Source organism: Pteropus medius, unplaced genomic scaffold (assembly GCF_902729225.1).
Source record: "Pteropus medius unplaced genomic scaffold, Ma_sr-lr_union100, whole genome shotgun sequence".
Classification (NCBI taxonomy): domain Eukaryota; kingdom Metazoa; phylum Chordata; class Mammalia; order Chiroptera; family Pteropodidae; genus Pteropus; species Pteropus medius.
The window spans coordinates 48,226,401-48,254,241 of record NW_024344378.1 but is presented as its reverse complement, the minus strand read 5'-3'; the positions used below and the strand labels follow the sequence as shown (position 1 = coordinate 48,254,241).

At 36.7% G+C, this 27,841-nt stretch overlaps 1 protein-coding gene across 4 annotated transcripts in view; it reads right to left on the bottom strand.

The window, feature by feature from the left end:
* Positions 1-4,402: 4,402 nt before the first annotated feature.
* Positions 4,403-27,841, bottom strand: part of SAMD8 (sterile alpha motif domain containing 8) — a 48,876-nt gene continuing 25,437 nt past the window's right edge. For 3 of the 4 annotated variants that reach the window (XM_039872164.1, XM_039872161.1, XM_039872162.1), the window contains 4 exons: positions 20,117-20,212; positions 17,976-18,093; positions 5,226-5,376; positions 4,403-5,052 (listed from right to left, as the gene is read on the bottom strand). In XM_039872164.1, coding sequence (XP_039728098.1) covers positions 4,748-5,052; positions 5,226-5,376; positions 17,976-18,093; positions 20,117-20,212 — 670 coding nt within the window. In that variant the 3' untranslated portion in view covers positions 4,403-4,747. Of the gene's footprint in view, positions 5,053-5,172; positions 5,377-17,975; positions 18,094-20,116; positions 20,213-27,841 lie in introns of those variants that run through there. The other variant, XM_039872163.1, reaches the window with a different exon arrangement.

The window sequence follows — 27,841 nt, the reverse complement described above, 5'->3', positions numbered from 1 at the left end:
AAGACAAGATCAATTGTGGATTAAGCTCATGTGGTCCTGCACCAGTGACAATATTTAGGGTTCCACTTCTCCATGATTCTAGGCTACTGGACTACCCCTCACAACTGCTTCCCTTCTTTTTCTGTTCATCATTATCTCCAAAGCTGACCTGACAGGATGATGGTTATCTTCCAATATAATCTACACTTAAAATAAATAAAAAAACTAACTAAATAAATAAATAACAAAGAAAAACTTTAATGTGTCCAGGAATAGTTATTTGCTCCCTCTCAACTTAATCTACAATTATTCTAATATCCTGAGGAAGGTCACTTTTCCCCCTAGTTTACAGAAAAGAAAGGGGAAAGGGAAAATGAGTTATCTAAGGAACAACTAAGAATTAGAAAATGCCAGAGACTAGATACTACATTTGGATTTAAAGTTGTAGGGCCTAACCATTTGCAAAAATAAAAATTCACTGTATTAAAAAATAGGCCGGCTGCATTAATAATGCAAAGACAAATAAGAGACTGTAAACCAACTTTCAAATGTTTTATTTTTAGTGTTTTAAAACATTTTAATACAACAAAGATATAAAATAACATATATTAGTTAAATCTAGATTTAATTTAGAATCAAGATATTTACTTATATACAATACTGTGTGCTTCAAGGTATGGCTACCACAGGAACTTTCACATCTTCAAGTAACACTAGTTTCTCTGTGGATAGGGTGACATTTAGGTAGAATTCCTGAAACATGCCCACTTTAATCCAAGCTAATTTTGCTTCCCCCATCATGTACCAGTTTCTACTTCCTTTGTTCCATATCAGAAATACTTCAATTATCCTAACAATTCATAGATTCTCTAAATTTAAAAAATGTTAAAATTAAGCAATTTAAAGATAATATTACTAATAACATTGCTTGGTTAGGTTCGGACAACCCAGTAGTTCAGATTCAAACAGACCTGAAATAACAATGAAATTAACAGTACTCTTTCTCTCTCCATATCTTGCACAAAGCTTTCTTATGCTTAAACATGGAGTACACTGAATAAAAAGTCCTTTGGTTAATTTAGGGCAGGACATATTCTAAAAACCAACTTTAATGGTAGCTGAATTATGGCTTATAGATTTCATAGATATTTTTATTTAACTTGATACAAAGTAACAGGCCACATTTTAGTTCCTTGAAACTGTGGCATTTGCTGGCGATGAGGGGTAGGTGAGAGGGGGACCAAAATCTACTTCCACAGTAATTTCAGTCATTCAAAGCCACTTAATGTCAGAGAGGGAAAAAGAACCTCTCCCTCTCCTTTCTCATTGGTCACCTGAAGCAGCCTGACTTTTGATGTTGCTAATAATTCTCTACAGAGCGATAGGGATAATTCAGGCTAAATTTTTTACAAATGCAAACTATCTTAAATATCACGTAAAGTTGGCATTGAAACTATCTAAATGAAACCGATACTGTTTGAGAAAGCTATTGAACTATTCTAAACGAGAGCTTTCTTGTCTCAAATGCCTGAATACCATAAAGATCTGACAAATGACTATTACCATTGTTACTTTTAGTAAAGGATAACTTGTCTACAAAAAGACTAACAAATAATTAACTTTATTAGGTCAGAGGGTTTAAAACAAGAATATAGTTAATGTTCTCAAGCATTTTGGAATTAGGATCCTTAAAAAAGTTTACTGTGAAACTTTCCGATGTTTCATAATGGTGAAAATGACTTTTGCTGAATACAAAGCAGTTAGTGTTATTAATATGACTTTGAATATATAAATAATACTTTCCAAACGGATGTCCCTAAAACAGACTGTTTCATATCAGCCATAAAAGCATTTGGTTCTCCTGTTCTCCATTTTGAAGCTAAAGAATTTTTGGAATTCTAAGTAACAACAACCAGGCAAGTACAGGGTAGAGAAGAATGCCACTTGCAGTGTCAAAGTTACACTACCAGCAGGTCTCTCAGTCAATGGTTTTTTCCTGGCGAACAGTCCACAGTTATTAGCTGACTGATTCTAAGGCTAAGCTCACTGCTTTCTGATTTAAAAGGATACTAATGAATAGTTCCACCACTTGAAAGTTGTATTTTTTACTCTAATAATGCTGGCCACAGAGAATAAGGAGAGGATAGGCATGCTGAGAATTCTGTAGCATAGCCAATAAAATACCTCCCAAATTATTTGGTGATAACAGCAAATATGCCATCTTCAAAACATTCTACTCCCTATAAACTTCGATTACTCTTCAGTAACACTGTCCTGCAATGGACTGTAAAAAAAAAAAAAAAAAGTCCACACCAGGAACATAGAAAATGCATCAAGGACTTTCAATATAATCTCCAGTTTGCATCCTCAAACCAAAAACCGTCTTGGTGCCTTCTATACTGAGGTCTGCAACTGTAGAACTTATTACAATGTCAAAAAACATGTTGATCTAGGGCGTGTAGCTTCTCTACCTAGCCACATTCACACCCAAAATGTAAATGTAAAAACATTCGTTGTGGTTTAGATTTTAACAAAGAAAAAAACAAAACAAAAACCAAAGTCTGGAAATTTCTGGACAAAACAAAAAGCGAGTAAAATATAGATTTCACATTAAGGAAAAAAAATTTGTCTCAATTTTCAAGAAAGAGACTAGGAGATGATTGATTTATGTAAACACTGCTTTGTAAGAGTTATAACAATAAATTATAAGTCTAGCTTACCTTTTCTTCAAAACAAATATGATAAATGCAAAGCTGAAAAGTTATTTTACAATCTTCCCAGCAGTCTGCTGTTAGGCACTCGCAAAGTCAATAGCTCTGCAAATTAGCTTCAATTTATTTTTTTCTATTTTGTTCTAGAAAGAGGACTGATGTTAAGATATTTACTATGAAGTAGCTACTTAACATTTTTGAATTAATATCACCACAGATTTTTTTCAAACATTTTTCCAAAAGCCAACATTAGTCTCTAGCTAAATTCAGTCCTGTTGTCATTTGGGAAAAAATGGCAGTAACACATCTTTTGACCTCAAGGGTCAAACTACTCTAACTGGCATAGGAAGTATCCTTCACCCTTCATAATTATGCAGTTTCTTTAGATGAAATGTTGATATGTTTCTCTCTAGCATGTAATAGAAACAACAATTTAAGATATTATAAGATTCTGAAGTATGAGATTTAAAAGCATAATAAAACTTGAATTGCTTTGTGCCATTTCTCAAGTGAGAAATAAAAAATGATGGTCAGAGCAGATCCAAACTGGGGTCATTCAGCACTGGCTAAACTTGTTCACATAATATTCCTTTCCTGCCCAAACCATTCGAGAGTCCTCCATAGCTTATACAGGGGTGGGAATATGACTCAAAGTGCAAAAATAAAATATTTTACCCATATAAGGAGCAGGCTCCTGTTAAGAGGGCCCGATTTTAGACCTCAATATGCCAGCACCTTTTCTAACTCCTTGTTTTAAAATGGAATGTAAAAACTACACAATTAATATTCTAAGTGGCTAAATTCATAAGTTGGGGTTCAAATTCCAATTATACAATCATCCTATTGTCATAACTACTTTATAAAATCATTAAAAGTGAAGTGACAAAAGTTATCACACAGATCAAATTTTAAATTACATAAGGTACTAAATTCTAGTGTTGTAAACAGCAACTAATCTATATCAATTCCTGAATGCCAAATTAAGACTAAACAGAAAGAATGTATGTACACAACTGTATTTGTAAAGCTAAAAAACAAAATCTTCTCATATCCATATATGTCTGTGATTGCTTCTGATGGTCAAGAACAAGAAATTTCAAAAACTAAAAAGTTACGTTATGTCTGTACCCTTTTATAAAGTTCTTTTCAGAAAGAGAAAAAAATTTTTGCATGCATATCTCCCTACTTAAGGACATAAGAACTTTATCTAACATCTGGTAAAACACTCCACTATTTTGCTCATTAAATATTACCATTAAAAAGCCTAAAATTGGGCTGTCATCTAACAGCTATAGCACAAAGTTATTCCAGGTACCTACATCACTAAAATTCATTTATAGGTCATTTTCCCCTCATGAATACTGAACTCTCAGAACAAAATAGCAACTGTATCTTTCATTGCATCTTTGGTGAAAAATGCCAGTACTATATTTGTACTTTGTCACCTCATTATGGCCCCTTTCTCTTCTTGTTTCAGGCATCCTGGTACGTTCAATATACTTTTCTTAAAGATGGTTTCGAAGACAAAAATTATTTGTTAGTAAAACGGATCACTTTCCAGAGTTGCATTTTAAAAAAGACGCAGAAATTAGTTCAAAGAACAAGTGCTGTTCACTTGGCAGGGGTTTTTCCTTTGAAAATAATAAAGAGCTTCAAAAAATATTATTTCCTGACTGGAGTCCTACTGGAAATAAAAAAAAAAAAAAAAAAAATTTTCAACCAGCAAATTGCTTAAATCGATTTGCTTAAGTTCAATAAGCAAATATTCAACAGGCTAAGGGTAACAGTCTGACTTCAATCACTACATTACCTCTGCCTAAAGAGAAGGGGCAGAACACACTGACTTAAGCTCTCTGTTCAAACAGATATATAAGGACTCTTGATTTTTCTTTCTTGCTTTCTATAATCGCAGCCTTGCTCAGAACAGGGAACTTAACTTTGTCAACATATAAGCCAAAAAGCAAGGCATCCAGGAACAACCAAGGGGGAGAAAGCAAAGTTATTCACTTTCAACACGTACGGTATATTTAATCATGAACCCATAACAAAGATAGTCTTCATCCAATTAGTCTTTTCATTATTGCTGGTTTTGAAAATGGCCAACAATATTCGTTAGGTACTGTACCATTAACATTGCATTCAAAAAAAGAAAACATGGGAAACCAAATTCTTGCTCTCCTACTCTGCTGATATGCTCTGGTATTAGCTAAAGTATGATAGTACAAAAAGAGTCTTGTTGTGATATAAAAGGCAATAAACACATCAATGGAATAATGTTCATGGGCAGCCAAAATGAAGAAGATTCCAAAGAGGTTGAGAACCCAGGATAAAGTATGCAAGAAATTCCAGCTTCTTGGTGTATCTGGGAAAAGGACAGAAAGATTATTTTAAAACCACATTCCTTCCAATGCTTCTCAGTCACGTTTCTTAGATCAGTCTGTTTCTCCCATCCTTTGTAGATACTTGATACCCTTCCTGCAGCTTTCTCTGCAGTTAGTCATCTGATACGCATAGAAGCACTAAAAAGATACTTACATTCAGTGACAAAGAAGTTCAGCATAGTTAGGACGACTGTGTGGCCACTGAACATGTAATCTCCACAAGTGTGAACGCCGGTTAGGGTCATACCAAAGCCACTCCAAATGGCAAAGGCCCGGTGTAGTTTCTCCCATACACTGCCATATATCTATAAGGAAAGCTATGAATTAGTGCTTCAAATGCTTAGGAAGGTAGGAGCTTTCCAAGCATCCATTCCCATTGAAATTCAAATGCTGAATGACTTCAAAATAAGATCTAAGCAAAAGCAATGGGACTACCAGTCTAAATAATTCCAGATATCAAGAATGGGTGATCAAAGCTTGGCTATACTCAGAAAATATTTTGGTAATTAAATGACATCAGTGTAATTCAAACGTCTCTACTAGGAGTTTCTTTATAATGAAAAGGTTGCTATAACACAAAAATATTTCCAAATTTTTAATATAATAAGTAGTATTTGCTTGGCTATTCTTGCCAATAAGTAATAGGCTATGACAGAAACGATGACAGCCATTCAATATCCATTCTTTCCTTCTTCAGTGGTAACAGAATCTTGAATTTATTTGAAATGGCAATGAACTCAACCAGAACACTGCATTTCCTAGCCTCCCTTGCAGTTAGGTATGGCTATGTGACTAAGTTCTTTATAAGAAGATCTTAGCGAAAGTGTAAAAGAATTCTGGGAAGACTATTTATAAAGGAAAGAGACAACAGCTCAGAGGAAGTCTTTTCTATCTTTCCTTCTCCTAGCCTACAATTTGGACATGATAGTTGAAGCTCTAGCAGCCATCTTGGACCACAAAATGGCCTTAAGGATGCAAGCCAAATGTAAGAATAAGAGAGCAGGAAGTCATAAAAATCATGGGTTTTTGATGGTTCCATATCTGACCTGGAATATCTACTCTCTCTGAGAGAGAATGAACTACTGTTTATTTATTAAACCATAGCCATCTTGAGCTTCCTGTTAGCAGCCAAACCTAATCCCAAATCCCACACATAAATTTCAAAATGCATTTTGAGAAAGAGTTTGCGCAATGGTCACACACACACACACACACACAAAGTGTATTTAACACATAATACAAAAACTTGCTAAAATTTTATGTGCATTTACAATGTGCAAGGCATGCTTCTGAGTGTTTTATGTGTTATTACACTGAATTTCCACAACAATCCTATGAATTAATTCAATTGTGCAGATGAGGAAACTGACTGAGAGAGGTCACACAGCTAGTAAGTAACATAACTGGGATATGAACCCAGGGAGTCCAATTCTAAAGCCCTATGTCTTAAATATTCTATTATGACTAAGGGACAAAAGGAACTGAAACCAGCTGTTAACAGTAAACATGTTTAGATATTAGGTCATACAGTCTAGAGATATAGGTATAGGCTTTAACTAAATGTTTCAATTGTTTTGGTTGTCACATAGCTTATAGTTAAAGATTAAGAAAATATGTTAGTCACTTATAGTCAAAGATCATAAAGGATGTTAGTCATATCCTGACAGCCCACTTGTAAAGCAAGTTCCAGAAAAAAATGTGTAAAAGTACACTGTGCTTGAGATAATTGAAAAATGTAGCTAGTAAGCACAAAACAGTTATAGCTTAAATAATAACAAGTCACCAGATGTTCAGCTTCTGCTCTTTGCTTTGAAGTTAACATAATTGATAGAGGGAAGATGGAGGACCAGGTAAAAGCAGGGTTCGTCTCCTCCCAGGACCGCACTGAAATTACAACCAAACTATAAAATAACCAATGCAGAGAATCACCTGAAGTCCAGCTGATCATAACACCTACATCTGATAATAACAAAGAGCCACATCGAAGCCAGTAGGAGGGGTGAAGTCGTGAATTGGGCTGGACCCACACCCGTGGGTGGTGGAGGATCACTGGGAGGGACAGTGAGGCTGCAGAGGCTCTCCTGAGGGAGAGGGGGGTCCTGGTCTCATCTGGGGACTCTCCAGCACAGGGTCCCAGCCCAGGGAAGAGAAGATTCCAATAACTCTTACTGTAGAAACTAGAAGGGATTCTAGCCGTCTAGGTGAGACGGAGGGTGACTGAACTCTTAGATGTCCCTTTGAAGGACCCGCGCAAAGGTTTTCTGACCTGTGGACACTCACCCGGGACATCGGCAGTGGGTCAAAGACTCGCACGGGATTCATTCTGAAAAGGTCTCCATTGCCTGGCATCTGAACGAGGGCTGGAAAGGCAGCCACCATTGTGCCTTAGTCCGGACCCTCTACAGGGCAATCTACAGACCTACCACCTTGACTGTGCAGACCCCTCCCACAGGGCCATTAGAAACCTCTGAGAGCTGTGTTTCTAATCCCAGTAATGTGGCTGCTGTGAGCTACATTTCAGAGATATGGTCAGGCAGATCGCTGCTGTCAACATGAACTTGAGCAGATATAGGGGACCTATGGGCTAGTCCCAGACAGCAGCTGGTCTTGCTGTGAGCTTGGTCTTCTGCAGGAACTCACAACAGTTACCAAAGCTGCAGCAAGACGGAGGCTGAATTGATCTGACTGCCATTGTCTCTCTGAGACCCTGCCCCACCCAACCTGCAGATTGCCCAGAGCCGTTGTTGCTAGATTGTTGCCAGGCTCCGAATGATTCAGAACCAAAAGTATTCACAGCAGGGCGGCTATCGCTGTGAGGCATTTCCAATCCCAGCAACAGCGCCAGCTCTGTAAACTACATTTCCATTCCCAGAGGGCAACCAGCTCTGTGAGTCGCATTTCAGAGGTAGATTAGGCAGATCACTGCTGCCAAAGTGAACTTGGGCGGATATTGGGGACCTGTGGGCCAGTCCCAGAGAGCAGCTGGTCTTCCTGTGATCTGAGTCTTCAGTGGGAACTCACAACAGTTACCAAATTTGCAGCAAGACTGAGGCTCTATTGATCTGATTGCCATTGTCTCTCTGAGACCCCGCTCCATCCTACCCACTAATTGCCCTAGGTGGCCCATTGATAGTGAACTGACACGGTCTTGCCCTTCCCCTCCTCTAATCGCCTAATCCACAAAGGCAACAAACTTTGGCTGGCACAGGGTCAATGGCAGGCAGACCTTTGCTGCCTGCAGGAGTTACAATATTGTGTCCAGGGAGCACAAGGGTCTGTGGGAACATCCCTGACAACAGCTGGTCTCACTGTGATCTGTCTACAGTGGGAACGCCCAGGAACAGAAGTTGCAGCAAAACTGAGGCTGTACTGGTCACATAGACTTTGTCTCCCTGAGATCTCACTTCTCACAAGCCACAAAGTGCCTGCAGCCCATTGACAAGTAGCCTCTTATGCCCTGCTTGGCTCTGGGGTTGAGCAGTTAGCGCAAGCAATAGACCTTGGCCAGCGCAGTGAGCGCATTTTGAAGAAAACAGTTGTGGACAGATCACTGCTGACTGTATGAGCTGCATTATCTCTTAAGGGGATTGCAGGAGTCTGTATTGGCCTGGCGGCCCTTGACTCCCTGAGCTCCTGCCCCATCCAGTACACAAAGTGCCCACTGCACATTGATAGGCAGCTGCCCCTGCTCTGGGGTAGCGCATTTAGGCCCAGGGTGGGCAGCAGTTGACCTTGCTACAAGTGGAAACTTGTACAGCGAGCCACAGAGACAGCGAGGGCATGTAAACTGACACTGCAGCGGCAAGGGGAAATTTACTCACTAGACCCAGGAGACTTCCAGGGTCCCTGCGCCACCCTACACACATATCACCCAGAGGCTCATCCAGTTTCAGAGACTTACAGGCATCTGATAGGCAGTATCAGTCCTTGAGGAGCACTGGTCCCTCTGCTAAACTACCCTAGGTCTCTTGCACTTATCTATAGATCCAGCATAGACAACTGTGCTGGCTGGAAAATTACTGCTTGGCTATCGCCCATGGGAACATAGGCTATCGCCCATAGGAACATAGGCTATCACCCATGGGAACATAACATTCTAACAATAAGCTTTCTGCTTCTGTACCCCCACTTGCACACCTGACCTGTGGGTTGACAGGTAGTGAATAGGAGAAAAATAGACCTTTGTGTTTAAGACAGATGAGGAATGGGACTTAGGGCTTAAAAACCCTGTACCTCTACATTTCGGGGCTGCTTAATTTGGGGTCTGCGTACCCCTGGCAGACCCAGCTGGCTGAATAAAGAGCGTGTTTCCTATAACTCACTGATTTCTGATGGTCCGTGTGTCTTTCGGGGGCTGGCGGCTACAACACAACAACCATCAGCGGATCGCTTTGTAGTGCTCACCGGGTAGCCCTGAGCAATCAAAAGCAGCCTACGGGGGAGCCCCTCCCAAGGGGCCACAAAACCAACACATCTGGAGGCTAGCACCAGACTACAGAACAACTCCTGACTGGTTCCAGTAGTGAAACACACACAGGGTGGTTGCAATAAGTACACAAGCCTGCTAGGGCAAATCCCACTCAGTGAGGTCAGCCCCTGCACAACAACTCTTATCCTGAGGGTGCAGCCAATTCACACAATTAGTCAGCCTGAACGTTAATCCCATCCACTGATCTACTAACAACAATAAAGTCTTGGCAACAACAGAAGATCACACACAACCCACACAAAGGTCACATCCAGAGCTCCCTACACAAAGGGAGAGTGCGCCACTGGGCCACACAGGACCCCTTCCACATTAGGCCATCTGGCCAAGGCTGAGAGACAAAACAAATATTCCTGACACAGAAACGAACACAGAGAGGCTAAGAAAATGAGAAAACAAAGAAACATGCCGCAAATGAAATAACAAGAGAAAATTCCAGAAAATAAGCTAAATGAAATGGAGGCAAGCAACCTACCAGAGACAGAGTTCAGAATAACGGTTATAAAGATGCTCAACAAACTTATGGGGAGAATGGATGAGCACGATGAGAACCTCAACAGAGAGATAGTAAGCATTAAAAAGGACATAGAAACCATAAAAAAGAACCAGAGAGAAATGAGGAATACAATAACTGAAATGAAGAACACACTAGAAAGATTCAACAGTAGATCGGATGAAGCAGAAGATTGAATCAACGAATTGGAAGACACGGTAGCTGAATACACCCAATCAGAACAACAAAAAGAAAAACGAATTTAAAAAAATGAGGATAGTTTAAGAGATCTCTGGGACAACATGAAGCATAAAAATATTCGAATCATAGGAGTACCTGAAGAAGAAGAGCGAGAGCAAGGGATTGAGACTCTGTTTGAAGGAATCATGACAGAAAACTTCCCTAACCTGTCAAAGGAATTAGATATACAACTTCAGGAAGCACAAAGTGCCAAACAAGAGGAATTCAAACAGACCTACACCAAGACACATCATAATTAAAATGCCAAAGGTCAAAGACAAAGAGAGATCTTAAAAGCAGCAAGAGAAAGGAAGCTGGTTACTTACAAGGGTACCCCCATAAGAATGTCTGCTGACTTTTCAATGGAAACTTTGCAGGCCAGAAGAGAATGGCAAGAAATATTCAAAGTTATGAAAAACAAGAATCTGCAACCACTAATACTCTACCCAGCAAGGCTTTCAATCAAAATGGAAGGTGAGATCAAGAGCTTCTCAGACAGAAAAAGACTTAAGGAATTCATCACCAACCCAAGCCAGCATTACAAGAAATGTTAAAAGATCTTCTGCAAAAAGGGAAGGGGTAAAAAAGAAAATAGAAATAACAAATATGAATAATAAAAATGACAGTAACAATGTACTTATCAGTAATCACTTTAAGTGTAAATGGATTAAATGCTCCAATCAAAAGACATAGGTTAACTGAATGGATAAGAAAACAAGACCTATGCATGTGCTGTCTACAAGAGACCCACCTCAGATCAAACTAAACTCACAGACTGAAAGTAAAGGGATGGAAAAAGATATTTCACACAAACGGAAATGAAAAAAAAAGCCGGGGTAGCAATACTTGTATCAGATAAAACAAACTTTAAAACAAGGCTACAATAGGAGGTAAAAAAGGGCATTACATAATAATAAAGGAATCGATAAATTAAGAGGACATAATCCTAGTACATAAATCCTAGCACCTACATACATAAAGCAATTATTGACTGACATAAAAGGAGAGATCAATAGTAATACACTCATAGTAGGAGACTTTAACACCCCATTGACATATCTTCCAGGCAAAGAATCAACAAGGAAACAATGGGCCTAAAAGATACACTAGAACAGATGGACTTAATAGATATTTTCAGAGCATTTTACCCCAAAGCAGCAAAATATACATTCTTCTCAAGAGCACATGGAACATTTTCAAGGATAGATCACATGTTAGGACACAAAAAAAGCCTTAATAAACTTAAGAAGATTGAAATCATATCAACTATCTTCTCTGATCACAATGGTATAAAACTAGATATTAACTACAAGAAAAAAAAGGGGAAAATACACAAACACATGGAGGCTAAATAACATGCTACTAAACAATGAATGAGTTATTAATGAGATCAAAGAAGAAATCAAAAGATACCTAGAGACAAATGAAAATGAAAACACAATGACTCAAAATTTATGAGACACAGTGAAAGCGGTCCTAAGAGGGAAATTCATAGCAATACAGGCCTACCTCAAGAAACAAGAAAAAGCTCAAATAAACAATCTAACTTTACAATTAAAAGAACTAGAAAAAGAACAGCAACAAAGCCCAAAGTGAATAGAAGAAAGTAAATAATAAAAATCAGAGCGGAAATAAATGAAATAGAGTCTAGAAAAACAATACAAAAAATTAACGAAATCTAGAGCTGGTTCTTTGAAAGGATAAACAAAATTGACAGACCCTTAGCCAGACTCATCAAAGAAAAAAGAGAGAAGACTTAAATAAAATCAGAAATGAAAGAGGAGAAATAACCACGGACTCCACGGAAATACAATGGATCATAAGAAAATACTACGAGCAATTATATGACAACAAACTGGACAATCTGGAAGAAATGGACACATTCCTAGGAACGTACAATCTCCCAAGACCGAGACAAGAAGAAACAGAAAATCTGAACTGACCAATTACTACCAATGAAATCAAATCAGTAATCAAAAACCTCCCCAAAAACAAAAGTCCTGGACCAGATGGCTTCATAGGCAAATTTTACCAAACATTCAAAGAAGAATTATCACCTATTTCTCAAACTATTCCAAAAAATTCAAGAAGAGGGAAGGCTCTCTAACTCCTTTTATGAGGCCACCATTACCTTGATTCCCAAACCAGGCAAAGACATTACAAAAAAGAAAACTATAGGCCAATATCTCTTATGAACATTGATGCAAAAAACCTCTATAAAATATTAGCAAACTGAATTCAGCAATACATTAAAAATATCACACACCATGATCAAGTTGGATTTATTCCAGCAAGGTTGGTATAATATCCACAAATCAATTAATGTGATACACCACATTAACAAATTGAAGGATAAAAACGATATGATCACATCAATAGATGCAGAAAAAACATTTGACAAAATCCAGCATCCATTTATGATAAAAACTCTCATCCATTTATGATAAAAACTCATACCTCAATATAATAAAAGCCGTATATGACAAACCTACAGCCAACATCATACTCAATGGGGAAAGGCTAAAAGCATTTTCCTTAAGATCAGGAACAAGACAAGGTTGCCCACTTTCACCACTCCTCTTCACATTGTATTTGAAGTCTTAGCCACAGCAATAAGACAAGAAAGAGAAATAAAAGGCATCCAAATTGGAAAGGAAGAAGTAAAACTCTTGTTATTTGCCGATGACATGATACTATATAGAGAGAACCCTAAAGATTCCATCAAAAAACTATTACAACTGATCAATGAATTCAGTAAAGTAGCAGGTTACAAAATAAATATTCAGAAGTCAGTGGCATTTTTATACACCAATGATGAACTTTCAGAAAGAGAAATTAAGAAAACAATCCAATTTACAATTGTGTCAAAAACTATAAAATACCTGGGAATCAAATTAACCAAGAACAGGTAGAAGACCTGTTTTCAGAAAATTATAAGTCACTGAAAAAAGAAATTGGGAAGAAGACACAAATAAATGGAAGCATATACCTTGTTGATGGGTAGGAAGAATCAACATTGTTAAAATGGCCATGCTACCCAAACCAATCTATAGATTCAATGCAATCTCTATCAAAATACCAATGGCATTTTTGAGAGAGCTAGAACGAATAATCCTAAAATTTATATGGAGCCATAAAAAAACCCGAATAGTCACGGCACTCTTGAGAAAGAACAAAGTTGGAGGTATCACACTACCTGATATCAAACTATACTACAAGACTACAGTAATCAAAACAGCATAGTACTGGCATAAAAACAGATATATTGATCAATGGAACAGAATAGAGAGCCCAGAAATCGCCTATACACTCACTTAATATATTGCAAAGGAGGTAAGAATATACAACGGAGTGAATACAGTCTCTTCAATAAATGGTGTTGGGAAAATTGGACAGATACATGTAAAAAAAAGATGGATCATCTTCTTACACCGTATACAAGAATAGACAGACTCAAAATGGATTAAAGACTTAGACGTAAGACCCAAAACCATAAAACTTTTAGAAGAAAACATAGGCAGTAAACTCTCTGATATTACTAATAGGAATTTCTTTTCAGATATATCTCCTCAGGCGAGGGAAACAAAAGAAAAAAATAAAGAAATGGGACTACTTCAAACTAAAAAGTTTTTGTACAGCAAAGGAAACCATCAATAAAACAAAAAGACAACTGACTGTGTGGGAGAAGATATTCACTAATGATACATCTGATAAGGGGTTAATATCAAAAATTTATAAGAACTTATACTACTAAACAGCAAAAAACCAAACAATTCAATTAAAAAATGGGCAGAAGACCTAAACAGATACTTCTCCAAAGAGGAAATACAGATGGCTAACAGACATATAAAAAGTTGCTCAAGATCGCTAATCATCAGAGAAATGCAAATTAAAACCACAATGAGATATTATCTCACACCTGTCAGAATGGCTATCATCAATAAATCAAAAAACAGCAAGTGTTGGCGAGGATATGGAGAAAAGGGAACTCTCATACATTGTTGGTGGGATTGCAAATTGGTATAGCCGCTATGGAAAACAGTATGGAGGTTTCCCAAAAAATTAAACATGGATATACCTTTTGACCCAGCAATTGCACTTCTGAGTATTTATCCAAAGAAAACCAAAACAATAATTCCTAAAGATCTATGCACTCCAATATTCATGGCAGCACAATTTATAATAGCCAAGATATGGAAGCAACCTAAATGTCCATCAACAGATGACTAGATAAAATTTTACCATTTGCAATGACTTGGATGGACCTAGAGGTTATTATGCTGAGTGAAATAAGTCAGAGAAAGATAAATACCATATGATTTCACTTATATGTGGAATCCGAGGAAGAAAAAGAACAAACTAGTCAAAAACAGACTCACAAAAATAGTGGACAATTTGATGACAGACAGAGGGAAAGGGGGTCACGGGGCTAGGAGAATGGGGTGTAGGATTAAAAAAGTACAAATTAGAAGTTGATAGTTGGGCACGATGATGGGGAGCACGGCACAGGGAATGCAGTTAGCATTAATATGATGGCTAAGTGGAGGGCCAGGGGAGGGAGGGTGCAATTGAGGGAATTGTTTTATGAACAATATAGATGTCTGACCAATGTATTATATACTTGAAACTAATTCAAATAAATAAATTTATTTTTTTAAAAAGTTAACATCATTGACAAATAATTATGAGATATTTTGCAGAGTCTTGGTCCCTCAACCAGTTAGATCACCCAATCACAGTGATAAAGATGATGTCAGGAACTGAGTTAGGAAAGGAAAACCACTGAAGCGTGCATAAGAACTAACCAATCAGCTTCACCCTCAGCCCCTAACCCCTAAACCTCAATTTCTGCCTTTAAAAACCTTTGATCAAAAGCCATCAGGGAGTTTGGGTTTAACACGACAGCTTCCCATTTTCCTGGCTTGGTGCCATGGCAATAAACGGCTCCAATTTGTTCGGTGTTCTGCTCTGCTGCATGTGTAATGGGTGGACTCCTTGTCTGGTAACAAAACATCCTCGCTGGATATCACAATCTCATTAGAAAGCTCACCTGTCGATTATTCACAACACGGCTTTTTGTCTCTGCCTTAGTTAAGGGCAGGAGAGGAAGATGAATTTATTATTAGAGAAAAGGAGAGAAGGAACTAGAATATATGGGATTTGGTTCTTCCGTGACCTCTAATGGGAATGGGGTTAGAGATGTTTACTAAAGTATAAAAATCAGGCAGTGAACAGAGACTGCTAGGAGAAAGTCTCAGCCAAGGCAAGAAACAAGTGATGCCAGTCAAAAGAGAGCAATTATTGCTCAATTACTCAAGTCTCCCTATCCTTTATGATCTTAAATATCCCAAATTTTCTTCCAGAAAAATAGAAACTGTAACACAACAGAATGGATAAGATGCTTTGATGCGACAAGGTGTAGAAATGTGCTTTAAGTATTTCTTTACTTAAAGTGAATCCATTACTTAATTTCAAAAGCAAGCATATTCTTGGTTCTATCCCCAAGCCTCCTACTTCTAGGAATGAGATTTCAAGCAATTAATTTGTGACAATGAAAATGCCCTATGGAAGTTCACTGTAAGGGATTTGATTGCTGTACGATCACCTTAACTTTCAATTTTTAATGACTGCTGCAAATAATATAGGTCAATAAGTAGGTTATCTTATAAGTCAAAGCAATTACCAGCATTTAGGGCAGATTTGAATAGAAATGTCCATATATAACTAACCGGTAATGAAAAATGGTCATTAGCGACAGAAAAAGGGCTGTCCATACTGTAGAAAGATGATATCTAATTTATTTTTGTAGCACATGCTGCAGCCCTATGCACATATATCTTTCTCTCTAGTGGCTACTCACAATTAAATATTTTAGTTACAAAAAACTCTTCAGTGTAATAAGCTTACACTTTTCTTCTTTTAAATTTCTTCTAATTAGCATACAATTTTGGGAAATTGTTCTATCCTTACTTCACACCAGGTACAGAAATAAATTCAATAGATTAAAGGTTCAAATATAAAGCATAAGACCCATAAAAATCTCAGATATCATCTTTCATTAATCAGAATGGCAGTGACTCAAAAGATTGATAAATAGTGCTGGCTGCGGGGTAGGAAAACTGGCGTGCCTACATTGTTGGCAGTAGTGAAAACTAGACTTTTCTAATGGACATCTGAGCAATATATATCACAATTTTTAAAGTGTGTGTTCTTTGATTTCCTAATTCCACTTCTAAGAATTTACCTTAAGGAGATGATTAAATAGTGAAAAAGTATAAATGTACACAGATATTTATGAAAGCATTATTTATAAATAGTAAGATTTGGAAGTAATCTAAATGTACACCACTTGGAGACTGGTAAATCATACAATGGAACACTCTGCAGCTATTAAAAAGATGAGGTACAGCTACATATGTATTTCTTCAGAAAAAAGTAAACAACATACTATTAAATAAAACATAAGCTAAAAAACTATGCCTGCAGTATAATCCTATCTTTTGTTTAAAAAGTATCTATCTATATAAACTTATTTGAATGTGTAAGCATGCTTAAAAATAGCCTATGAGACTGGATGCACAATTGTTAACAGTTTGATTTATGGGGTAAGGTGAAAGAAGAGGAAATTATATGAGCTTTTATTTTAATTTATATATATATTTTTAATTTACATATTTCCATAAAATTTGAAAATTTCTAATAGGCAAATAACTTTATAATTATAAAACATTACCTTTATTTTTTTTAAAAAACAGCTTTTACCTTAAAAATATAACATTTCTTTTATACTAAATCCTAAATGTCATATAACCCTTCCCCCTTTCTTACTGTTCAGTCTCCTAATACCTGGAGAAACTTTTGTCACCCTTCGGCTCAGGGCTGTATTTTTAGCTCTTGATCTCCTTTGGCTGCTTAACCTTCCCTTGTTGGCATTTCAGCTATTTATATTGCAGTAGAAGAACTGACACTTAATTTTGTTTCACACTTTACAAACAACATTAAAATAACGAAGGTGTTAATAGATACATTTGAATGTCTGGGAATACATTATTAAATCCTGGAGGCTTAGAAAAGTAGGATAATAAATTCTTCTGTCCAAATTTAACGAGTTACAATAGTTGATTTTGTATATAAAGTACAGGGTTTTTGTTTTTGTTTTTTTAATTTTTTTAAAGTTATCCATTGCTCAGTTCTTTTGTTCCTATGTATGTAATCTCTCTTTTCAATTTAACCAGAAGAGATATCTACAGTGTACCAAACAAGCTACAAAGTATAAAACAAAAACAAAAAATCAGCCATTGTTTAGTATACCCCAGAAAGAGTAGGGGGTACTATATTTTAAATGGAATATGGTCAAATGGAATAAGGACAGTAAAGGGAACAGAGTCATGTGATACGAGGAACTAAAGATGCTGAGGATGGTGGGAAAGGGAGAATGATAATTGAAAGAAACTTTTTTCTATAGCTCCACGGTGTAGAACTAGTATCAATAGATAGAAGTAACAGGGAGGTAGATTCTGCCTTTAAATTTTTACCAAATTATTTCTGGAGGTTTATCACAGATATTGAAAATATTGAGAAGCACATTTTAATATTAAAAGCAAAGTCTTAGCCCTACTGCATATATGGTGCCATCAACCCACCAAGAACAAGAGGAAAGAAAGATAAAGAAGCTAGCAGGCTACCTTTCCAGTACACTGCAGGTGCTGTCCTGGCACGGAGAGGGAGGTCACAAACATGGTAAAGCAGCGAAGCAAGAACACAGTGCCCATCAGACTACAGAGCCTTCGCAGAAGTATTGACCTGTGAACAGAGCGACCAAAAAGGGAGAAAGATCAGCAGAAAACGAACCAAAACACCCCAGGCATCAAATGCTTACTTAAAGGGAAAGCAAGGAGGAAAACCGCTAGACTCTTTATAGAGGACAGAAATTTTAGAGACGATCTGAAGCATCATTTTCCAGTAGAACTTTCTGCAATGATGAAAATGTTCCACTATTGAACTGTTCAACAAGTTATCTACATGTGGCTCCTGAGCACTGGCAATGTGGCTAGTACGACTGAGGAGCCAAGTTTTAATTTTATTTCATTTTCGCTAATTTAAATTTAAATAGTCACATGAGGCCAGCATCTGTAAAGTGGGACTGTGCAGACCTAAGAGCATCAGAGAGCATAAGAAAATATGGCTAAGAGAAAGCAAAAGAGTTATGTAAAAGAGAAGATTAGTACCTAGCCTGACTCTTAGCTCAGTGTTAGTCCTATTACTCATATGTTGCTCATAAATTATTTTGAAAGGTATAAAGTTAAATGTGATTGTAGGGATTTTTTTTGTTTGTTATAACTTTGTAAGTTTGTTAATGATAGTAGCTATCTAATAAACATTCTCTAACTTCTCCTAACTTAAACTTAAGCTATAAAATACTGTTTTTTAAATACTGTTTTACATTAAGTATATCGCTACTAATAAAAATTTTGAACTGTATTGTGACATCACTTGCACTGTTCTATTATTTTTTTAAATGTCTTAAACCAAAACAGACTTATTCTTAAGTACAGGGACTATGCTTTACATATTTTCCAAATGCTCGTCCCACCTTCGAAAAGAGCAAAGGACACAAGGTTATGGTATGTTTCGAACTTCAGTGTGTACACCTGGGATGGAGCCTAGAATTCTGCATTTAACCACAGCCAAGGTGATTCTAATTTAAGTGGCAAAAAGACCACACTTTGAGAAATTCTTTGTCTAATTAAACATCAAAATTTGCATTTAACTGGCTACAGCTCTGATTTGCTAAATCTACCGAGGTTTCTTATAAAGTAAACTCTTGTTTTGAAGAATGAATAAATTCAAATCCACGGAGTCTTATAAGACAAAGTTATACCAGAAAGCAGCAGTAATACAAATTTTTTTTTTTTTTTAAACTACCTCTGGTTTTAAGCAATCCAATTAAAAATATTGCCGCAAACAAGAGAGAATGAAGTCCAATATGGCCTAAAAGTGTGACAAGAATAGCAACAATCAACCTTTCTCTTTACCTTCAAAGCACCAAAATAACTGCTGCTTAGGATCTAAAGCCCATCACTGTGGTTTTACCTCAAGAACTCCCTGGTGAGGAGAAAAGATCAAAAATGCAAGAAAGTAACCCTATTCCTCTTCCGTGTCCAAAGACAATGACTAGCAGATCCATACTTTCTAGTTCTTTTTTTCTTCACTATGCCTTATTTTTTATTTAAATCAAGTAATTCCTCCTCATTAAAATAGGAACAGAGCCTCCCTTTATGCTTCTCTTCTTTTTTTAATGAGAAAAAATTATTCCCTTTGTATTTCTTGGTGAAAGTGCCAAAGAAACACTCTCCCTTTTCAGCAATTTCCTATACCATATGAAGTAAACCACACTGACTAGGTGTGCATGGTGTGTGCAAAATAATCTCTTTTTTTAATGGGCCTCCTCCAAGCAGAGAACAATTTCTTCCATCCGAACATCTGACCAAAGACTGTCTTTGGAGGGGGTTCTATCCTTCTACATAGTGACATTTTTGTTTTGTTTCTAATGAAAGATAAGGCTAGGACATCAATGGTTGGCCCATGATCGAATATTGCTGTGATATTTCCCTGCAAAATACGTTCAGAATATTAGTAAATATGTGGGTATTACCTTAGGCTGACTCTTTTGTTGATAAAACCCCATTTTCCTATGTCAATAAGTATGCCAGAATGACTAGAGAAGGAAATTAACAAAGAAACTGCAAAGGGAGAAACAGCTTTGATGACCTTTACACGAGATAGTCAAAACACTTTCAGTCTTTTAACAAAATAGGTGAGGTACCTGTGCTTGTGAAGAAGAAGAACCAGGAGCCAAATATAGCACAAAATCATGCCACATACTTCTGTCATGGCAAAGGCCCATGGGATTCTAGGAACGCTAGAACAGAAAAAATTACATATTGGGCTGACAAGAAGATAATGTGCATAAATGATGTCACTCTTTTCAATAAGATACTCTTTAAATAATGACCTTAAAATTGTTTTCTATAACTTTTACCTTTTTTAAGAGATAATATTTGAAAAATCTGGGGTGGGGGGGGAGGATGTTTCATAAAGTACCCTATTTACCAGAACCTCTTTGTTGTCTGTGATTTCCAGTCATGGTTCTCTGTAGAGAAGTAACAACCTTTTTCTCCCTCCCTATATAGCACAATAGAACTTGATATAGGACTGCCCACAAAAGACAATGGAAGGAAGTCTCACTTCTCCCATGATGTGCTAATTTCAGAATCCAGATAAGCAGAGCTTGAACTTGACTCCTTTTCTTTAGTATAGAGTAGTCCCCCTTATCTATGGGGTATACATTCTAAGACTCCCAAATGGATGCCTTAAACTATGGATCGTACTAAATTCTATATATGCTGTTTTTACCTATACATACATACCTATGATATAGTTTAATTTATAAATTAGGCACAGTAAGATATTAACAAAAACTAATAATAAAATAGAACAATTATAACAATATACTGTAATAAAAGTCATGTCAATGTGGTCTCTCATGCAATATCTTATTGTACTGTACTTGCTCTCCTTGTGATGATGTGAGATGATAAAATGCCTACGTGATGAAGTGAGGTGAATGAGACATTAAGTAAAATAAGGGTTACTTGAACTCAAGCACTGTGATACTGTGACAGTTGATCTGATAACTGAGATGGCTACTACATGACGAATGAGCAGGTAGCATATATGGCGTGAATATGCTGGACAATGGGAAGATTCTTGTCCAGGGCACGAGGAACAGGGCAGTGCGAGATTTCATCACTCTACTCAGAATGGTGCACAATTTAAAACTTATGAATTGTTTATTTCTAGAATTTTCCATTTAATATTTTCAGACTATAGTTGACAGTGGGTAATAAACTGTGGTAAGTAAAACCTTAGATAAGAGAGAACTACTATATTTGGTTTTGTTTTAGGAACAGTAATGTTTGTTTTGTTTTACTCCTTTATTTCTCTGTCTCCCTTTGTTTTCTATCCCTCTTTTCTTCTATCTTTTCCATTACTATGCCACACCCCCAACCTAAACCTAATTCCTGCTCCCCAGAGGTGATCACTATCACTTTTCTGTTTTATTTGGCATTATATTTTTTAGTCACCTACCAAACACACATACGCATACACAGATATTCTCTCTCTCCCCATCTCCCCATGCTCTCAATACTATTTCACGATTCTGTTTTTACTTAATATACGTTTGTAAATATCATTCATGGCTGAGTCAGAGAACAATGATTAAATCCCTTTCTTGAACAACTTCTAAATAATTCTCTGGAGCTAATAGATAACTTCTTTTTTTTTTTTTAGTTTGTTCTGTTTCTTGTGCGCCTATCACCAATTCATCTCCAAAATATTCTATCAATTTCAATCTTTTCCTTTTTCCCTCTTGTTCCACTCTAGAATGATTGCCATTTTCTAGTTCTCCTGCATGGCTATTTGTTGGAATAAAATTGAACCCTCATCTTGGGAATTCCTCTTTTCTGTAATGGATTCTCTGTTTCCTGAATTCCATGTCCTCCCCTTCCTTGGTTTACTCCTTAGTTTTGATGGGGTGTAGATCCTCCAGTTGTTTTCTGAGAAAGAGGGCCTGGAGGATAAACTTATTTTTAATGTCAGATTTATATGAGGTTTAATTTACAAACGGAAAAATCTGCCTTCTTCAGCTATACAGTTCAATGACTTTTGACAAACATATTCAGTCACATAACACCACCTCAATAAAGATGTACAACATTTTCATCACTCCAAAAAGTTCCTTTGTGCCCCTTTACAGTCAATCCCTTCTCTCACTTCTAGCCCTGCAACAACCATTAATCTGATTTCTGTCCCTTACAGGTTTGCCTTTTCCAGAATGGCATATAAATACACTCACACAGTATTTATCTAGATATCTTTTGTACTTGGCTATTTTCATTCAGCATGGATGTGTTTTAGATTGATCTACATTATTGCGTGTGTAATTCTTTATTTAAAATTGCTCTATCCAGTCACTGGTTGATGGATATTTTGGGCTAATCTCAGTTTGGGGTGATTATGAATAAAGACCACATACAGGTCTTTGCATGGACATATATTTTCATTTCTCTTGGGTAAATACCTAAGAGTGAAACAGTTGAGTCCTATATTAAATGTATGTTTAACTTTTTAAGAAACTATCAAACTATTTTCAAAGCTGTGGTGTCATTTTGCATTTCTACCAGCAGTGTATGAGTATCAGTTGCTCTGAATCCTCATTAGGACTTACCTTTTTTTTTTTTTTTTTTCATTTTAGCCATTCTAGTAGGTGTGAGGTTAGAGAGTAAGTTTTTTGAGACTTGCAAATTTAAAAATATCCTTGGGTCTAGCCTTATATCTAATTCGTAGTTTGCAAGGGCAGAATTCTAGATTAGACATTATTTTCTCTCAGAATGTTAAGACATTTTCCATTGTCTTCTAGCTTCCACTATTGCTAAGAAGTTTGATGCTATTTAGATTTCCAGTCTCTGCATGTTTTATGTTTAGCCTCTTAAGAAGTTTCTAAGATCCTGTCTATACCCACTGTTCTAAAATTTTTCATTTCTTGTACTGGCTATTCACTGGATCCTTTCGATTTAGAAAGTCATGTCCTTTGGTTCTGAGAAATTTCCTTATATCTTAGATAATATCTTCCCCTTCATTTTTTTCTATGTATTCCTTATAAGAACCCCTATTTGTTCACTGTTGGACTAACGGGATTGATCTTACTTTTTCTCTTCCACTTTTCATCATCTGCTCTATATGCTGGGCAATTTCATCAAATTTACGTTCCAATTATCCTGCTGGATTTTAAATTTCTACTTTCATTTTTTATTTTCCAAAAACTTTTTTTCTCCGAATTTCCCTTTTTCAGAGCCTACTATTACTCTCTCATAGGCTGCAGCATCTCTTATTTGTGAGAATATGAATGGTTATTTTTTTTGAAGTGTTGTTCTGCTCTCTATTTTGTTTTTCCCAGTTTGCTTCTTTTCTATTTGCATTGGTCTGTTTTCCTCAAATGTCTGGTAATTCTTGACTGACCATTCATATCTGACAATGAAGTACTAAAAAAAAAAGCTCAGTGAATTTTTTTTGACTGAGCTTGTCAAGTTATGGTTTCACTGTAGAGTGAGCAGAGGTCTGGTTGATGAAATAGGGCTATCTCCCCTACCACAGTATCTACAGTTTTTTTCTCTTGTGTAGGTTTTCCAAGGAGAAGAATCTGTTTTCCTGCTTGGAGTACTGAGGCTGGGTGAGAGTGGGGATAGGAAATAAGTCTGGCTACTTAAGGAAGGAAGCTGGAGGTCTCAGTGATCAATAGGTAGATTTACAGTTAATCCTCTTGAAAACATACTGAAAAACGTGCACCTTTGTTCTTATGTGGGCCTGATGTCCTCAATTCCAGAGTCCCTTACATTCAGCTACTCTGGAGAATACATCACCTATCTTCTGTTGGTTTACAGCAGGTCTAAAGCTTCTTAAATTGATTTTCAACCAAATCTCCCATATTTTGCTCCTATCTATAGCTGGTCTTGAGAGATGCTTGGTGCCTCCTATTTTGAGAGTTTTTCTAGAGCTCTGCAGTACAAATAAACTCATCTCTTAGGCACTGTTCGTCTCTACTCCCAATCTCACAACAAGCACTTAGCTTTCCATTTTTTCATTATTATCACTTTTCTTGCCTTCATGAGATTATAGGGTCCCCCCCATTTACTGTCATTTTAGTAGAGTGTTGTGAGGAAACTGTCAAATGTATATTCAGTATCTCATATTTATGATGTAAAGCTTTCTAAAATGCATTATACATATACGTGCCTTTTTTTCCGGATAGAATTCAATTTTCTTTGGTAATTCAGAGTCATCACTGTGAACAGTGATTATTACAATGAACATGGTAATGACCTTAAGGACTTCTGAGAAATGAAGGGCAGTTAAATTCCAGATTGATGTGGTTTTTCCATTATTTATGTGTGCTTTTTATAGTGCTTCTGTTTCCTCCCTTGCATTATGGTTATCAGCTCCCGGTTCTCACTGTTGTAAGTGGGCCTCTAGAAGCATTCCTATCTCCTAATTTTCTGTTTATGTTGTGCTGAAGCTCTTGGAATTGTGTCAAATATGCTTCAGAAGCAAACTCTGAAACAAAGATCAGTGTGAAAGTGATTAGGAGTGTCCGCAGGGGAAAACTAGAGGACAATGGGGAAATAACTTCAGGAAGGCAAAGAAGCAAGGCAAGGGTGAGACTCAAGCACAGTCTGTGGGGAACTCAAGCAAGAGTAACTTTGGCTCAGTCCTGTGGGGAATTTGGGAGACAGCATAGGTCCAAAGACCTAAAAGAGTTTGGCTCTCTTTTTAAGCAGGCAAAGTGTGTTCCAGCACCCCAAGAGCAGCTCTCCAACAAAGAGACACATTTGCTGGATTTTGAAAATATCAGTGCATAAGAAAATGGAAAAGAGATCTGAGCGGATATAGGAAGAACACTGTAGCACCTGCTACCACTCTCCTATGAATAAAGTTTAGATACTTAAGACCATGAAGCTTTGTAGTAGGTAGCACTGCAGTTGGGGAAAATTTGGTTCCAAATCCCCATTGTGAATTGAAAGCATATGTCTGTGTAAAACTTTGTATACTGTTTATATATAGCAGCATTAGTAGCCAAAGAGTAGAAACAACACATTCATCAACTAATGAGTAAATTGTGGGTACAATGAAATATTATTCTGCAATAAAAAGGAATGAAATACTGATATATACTACTATGTGGATAAATCTTGAAGACATTATGCTAAATGAAAGAAAGCACACATAGAAAAAGGCCACATACTGTATGACTCTATTTAAATGAAATGTGCAGAATAGGCAAATCCACAGAAACATAAATCTACGTTTATGGAGAGAGAAGGGAATGGGGTATGACTGATAAGAGATATGGGTTTCTTTTGGGGTGATGAAAATGTTCTGGTATTAGTGGTGATGGCTGCACATTTTTTTAAGTATACTAAAAACCAATGAATTGTACACTTTCAAATAAAATCCTCATTGCTCTTCCAGACCATTTTCTCTCTTTCCTCCCAGACCATTTTCTCTCTTTTCTCCCACTATTCATTGTCATAGTCATCTATGGACCCCTCAGCATTCATTCTTTCATTTCTTGAAGATTTTAATTTCTGCTTCACTATCACTTTCTCTAAAACTTCTCTTGTTGTAATTTGTGTGCTTCTCACTCACTTCTCTATTAATTTCTCCTCCTATGACCCTGGCTTTTACTCTACTTCAGCAACCTACACCCATGGTTATAACCTGGATCTTGTCATTACCGAGATTCTTCTTCAAAATCTCAATTTCAGGAATCTTATACTGACCATTACCTCTTGTCTTTCCAGCTTATTCCCTCCATTACTCCAACTTCAATAATTCTGAGACCTAAAATCTATTGATCTTATAATATTTTCACTGTCCTTCATCTACTTCATATCCTCACATCCTTCCTTATCCACCTGAGTCCATAGTCAGTCATTATAATCACTCCCTTGACTCTTTTTCCTTCATTGTACTGCCTAGAAAAACTTCAACTCTGATAAAAAGACAATTATCCAACTATTCCATACCTGTATCTATGCAGTTGAATGAGGGTGGTAAAACACATAATGCCAACATGACTACCAACCTCAAGGAGGCCTTTAGTGCTGTTACATATCACACAAGTCTATTCACTCTTAACTACTTTACACCTCATCCTCTCTCCTCAAACCCCCAACCTTTTCTCCATTCTAACTTTCTGTTTGAAGAGAAAATAAAAAAAATCAGGAAAGCATTTCCTCATGTTCCACCATTATATCTAGCAACCTTCTACCTCTGTTTCCATCATTCCTACCTTTCCATTATAGAAGAACAGTCCATATACCTAAGACCAGCCTCTCCCACCCACTAGATCCTATTTCTTTTCATATACTCAAGGACATGACTCCAACAAGTGTACCCTCTATTCCTTCTAATATCATCTCCCTCCCCCAAAACTGGGTCATATAATAAACATGCTGTAATATAGCCCATTCAAAACAAAATCCTGTTGATTCCATATCCTCTTCTTCCAAGCTACAGCTTCATTTCTCTACTGCCCTTAAAGGAAAACTTATAAGACTCAATTGTTTCCAATTTTTCTCTTCCCATTCTCTTTTTCTCTCTTATCATTTCTTTGCCTTTTTTTTTTTTTTGAGAAATTCTGATCATACCAAAAGTTGAAGGAATAACACTTTATATTCTTCACCTAAATCTATCAATTGTTTACAATAATTGACATTTTCCATATTTACTTCATTTCAATATTTCTATAAATATCCACATACACATACCCGTATATTCTTTTTGAGGAGACTGATCCCCTCTCACCAAAGTTAAGTTGCAGACATTATGATACTTTTCCCTTAAATACTTTAACATGTATCACCTAAGAACAAGGATATTCTCTTCATAATCCAATACACTATTAAACCCAGAAAACTGTAGCACTGATTTGGTTTTACACTACTTCATTTAATATGCAATCCATATTCAAATTTTCCTAATTGTCCCCAAAATGTCCTTTTTAGCAGTATTTTTTTTCCTCGATATAGGATCTAATTAAAGTTCATGCTTTGCTCTTGGTTATATCTCTTTAATTTCCCTTACAATTCTCCCTGCCTGGCTTTTGTCTGACATGACATTAGCATTTCTGGTGAGTCTGAATCAGCTGCCTTGTAGAATGTTCCATGTTTTAGATTTGTCTGATGATTTCCTCATGATTAAATTTAGGATACCTTTTTTTTTTTTTTTTTTGGCAAGATTATTCCATAGGTGATTTATAAACATTACATCCAGTGCACGTATTATCAGTTTGTCCCACTGTGGTGCTACATTTGATCATATGGTTACAATGACACATGTCAGAGCTTGCCATTGTAAAGGTACCTTATTCTCTCTGTAATTAAGTAATATGTGAGATGATACTTTCAGATCATGTGATTATCTTGCCCCCCAATAGCCTTTCGCCTAATAGATTTTAGCATCCACTTGCCTGAATCAATTATTACATGGGAGGTTGCAAAATAGTCAGGCCACCAACATTTATCTGCTGGTATTATTCCTGAAGAACTTTTCCTCTCACCCCACCACTTTTTGTTTGTTTTGTTTATCACTACGGTTCGTAGATCCTTTTTCTTACTTGACATATTATAATCCATTACCATCACTATTCTTTTTGATGTTATAATTGTTTTGATCAGTGGGAGCCCCTTTGAACCAGTTCCTATGTTCTTTTGACTTGTTTCCACTGGTTTTGTGCACTTCCTTGCTTTATGGCACAAGATCTATTTCAGGCTCATTTTCCACTTTCCTTGCCCCAGACTTAAAATCAGCCCTTCCTCTAAGAAGCCTTGGTCTGAGTTTCCTTTTAGGGATTGGTATTTAGAAACCGGGAACTGGATGCTCATGTTGCTAACTGCTCCTGAGTTTTTCCTGCAAATCATTTCATATC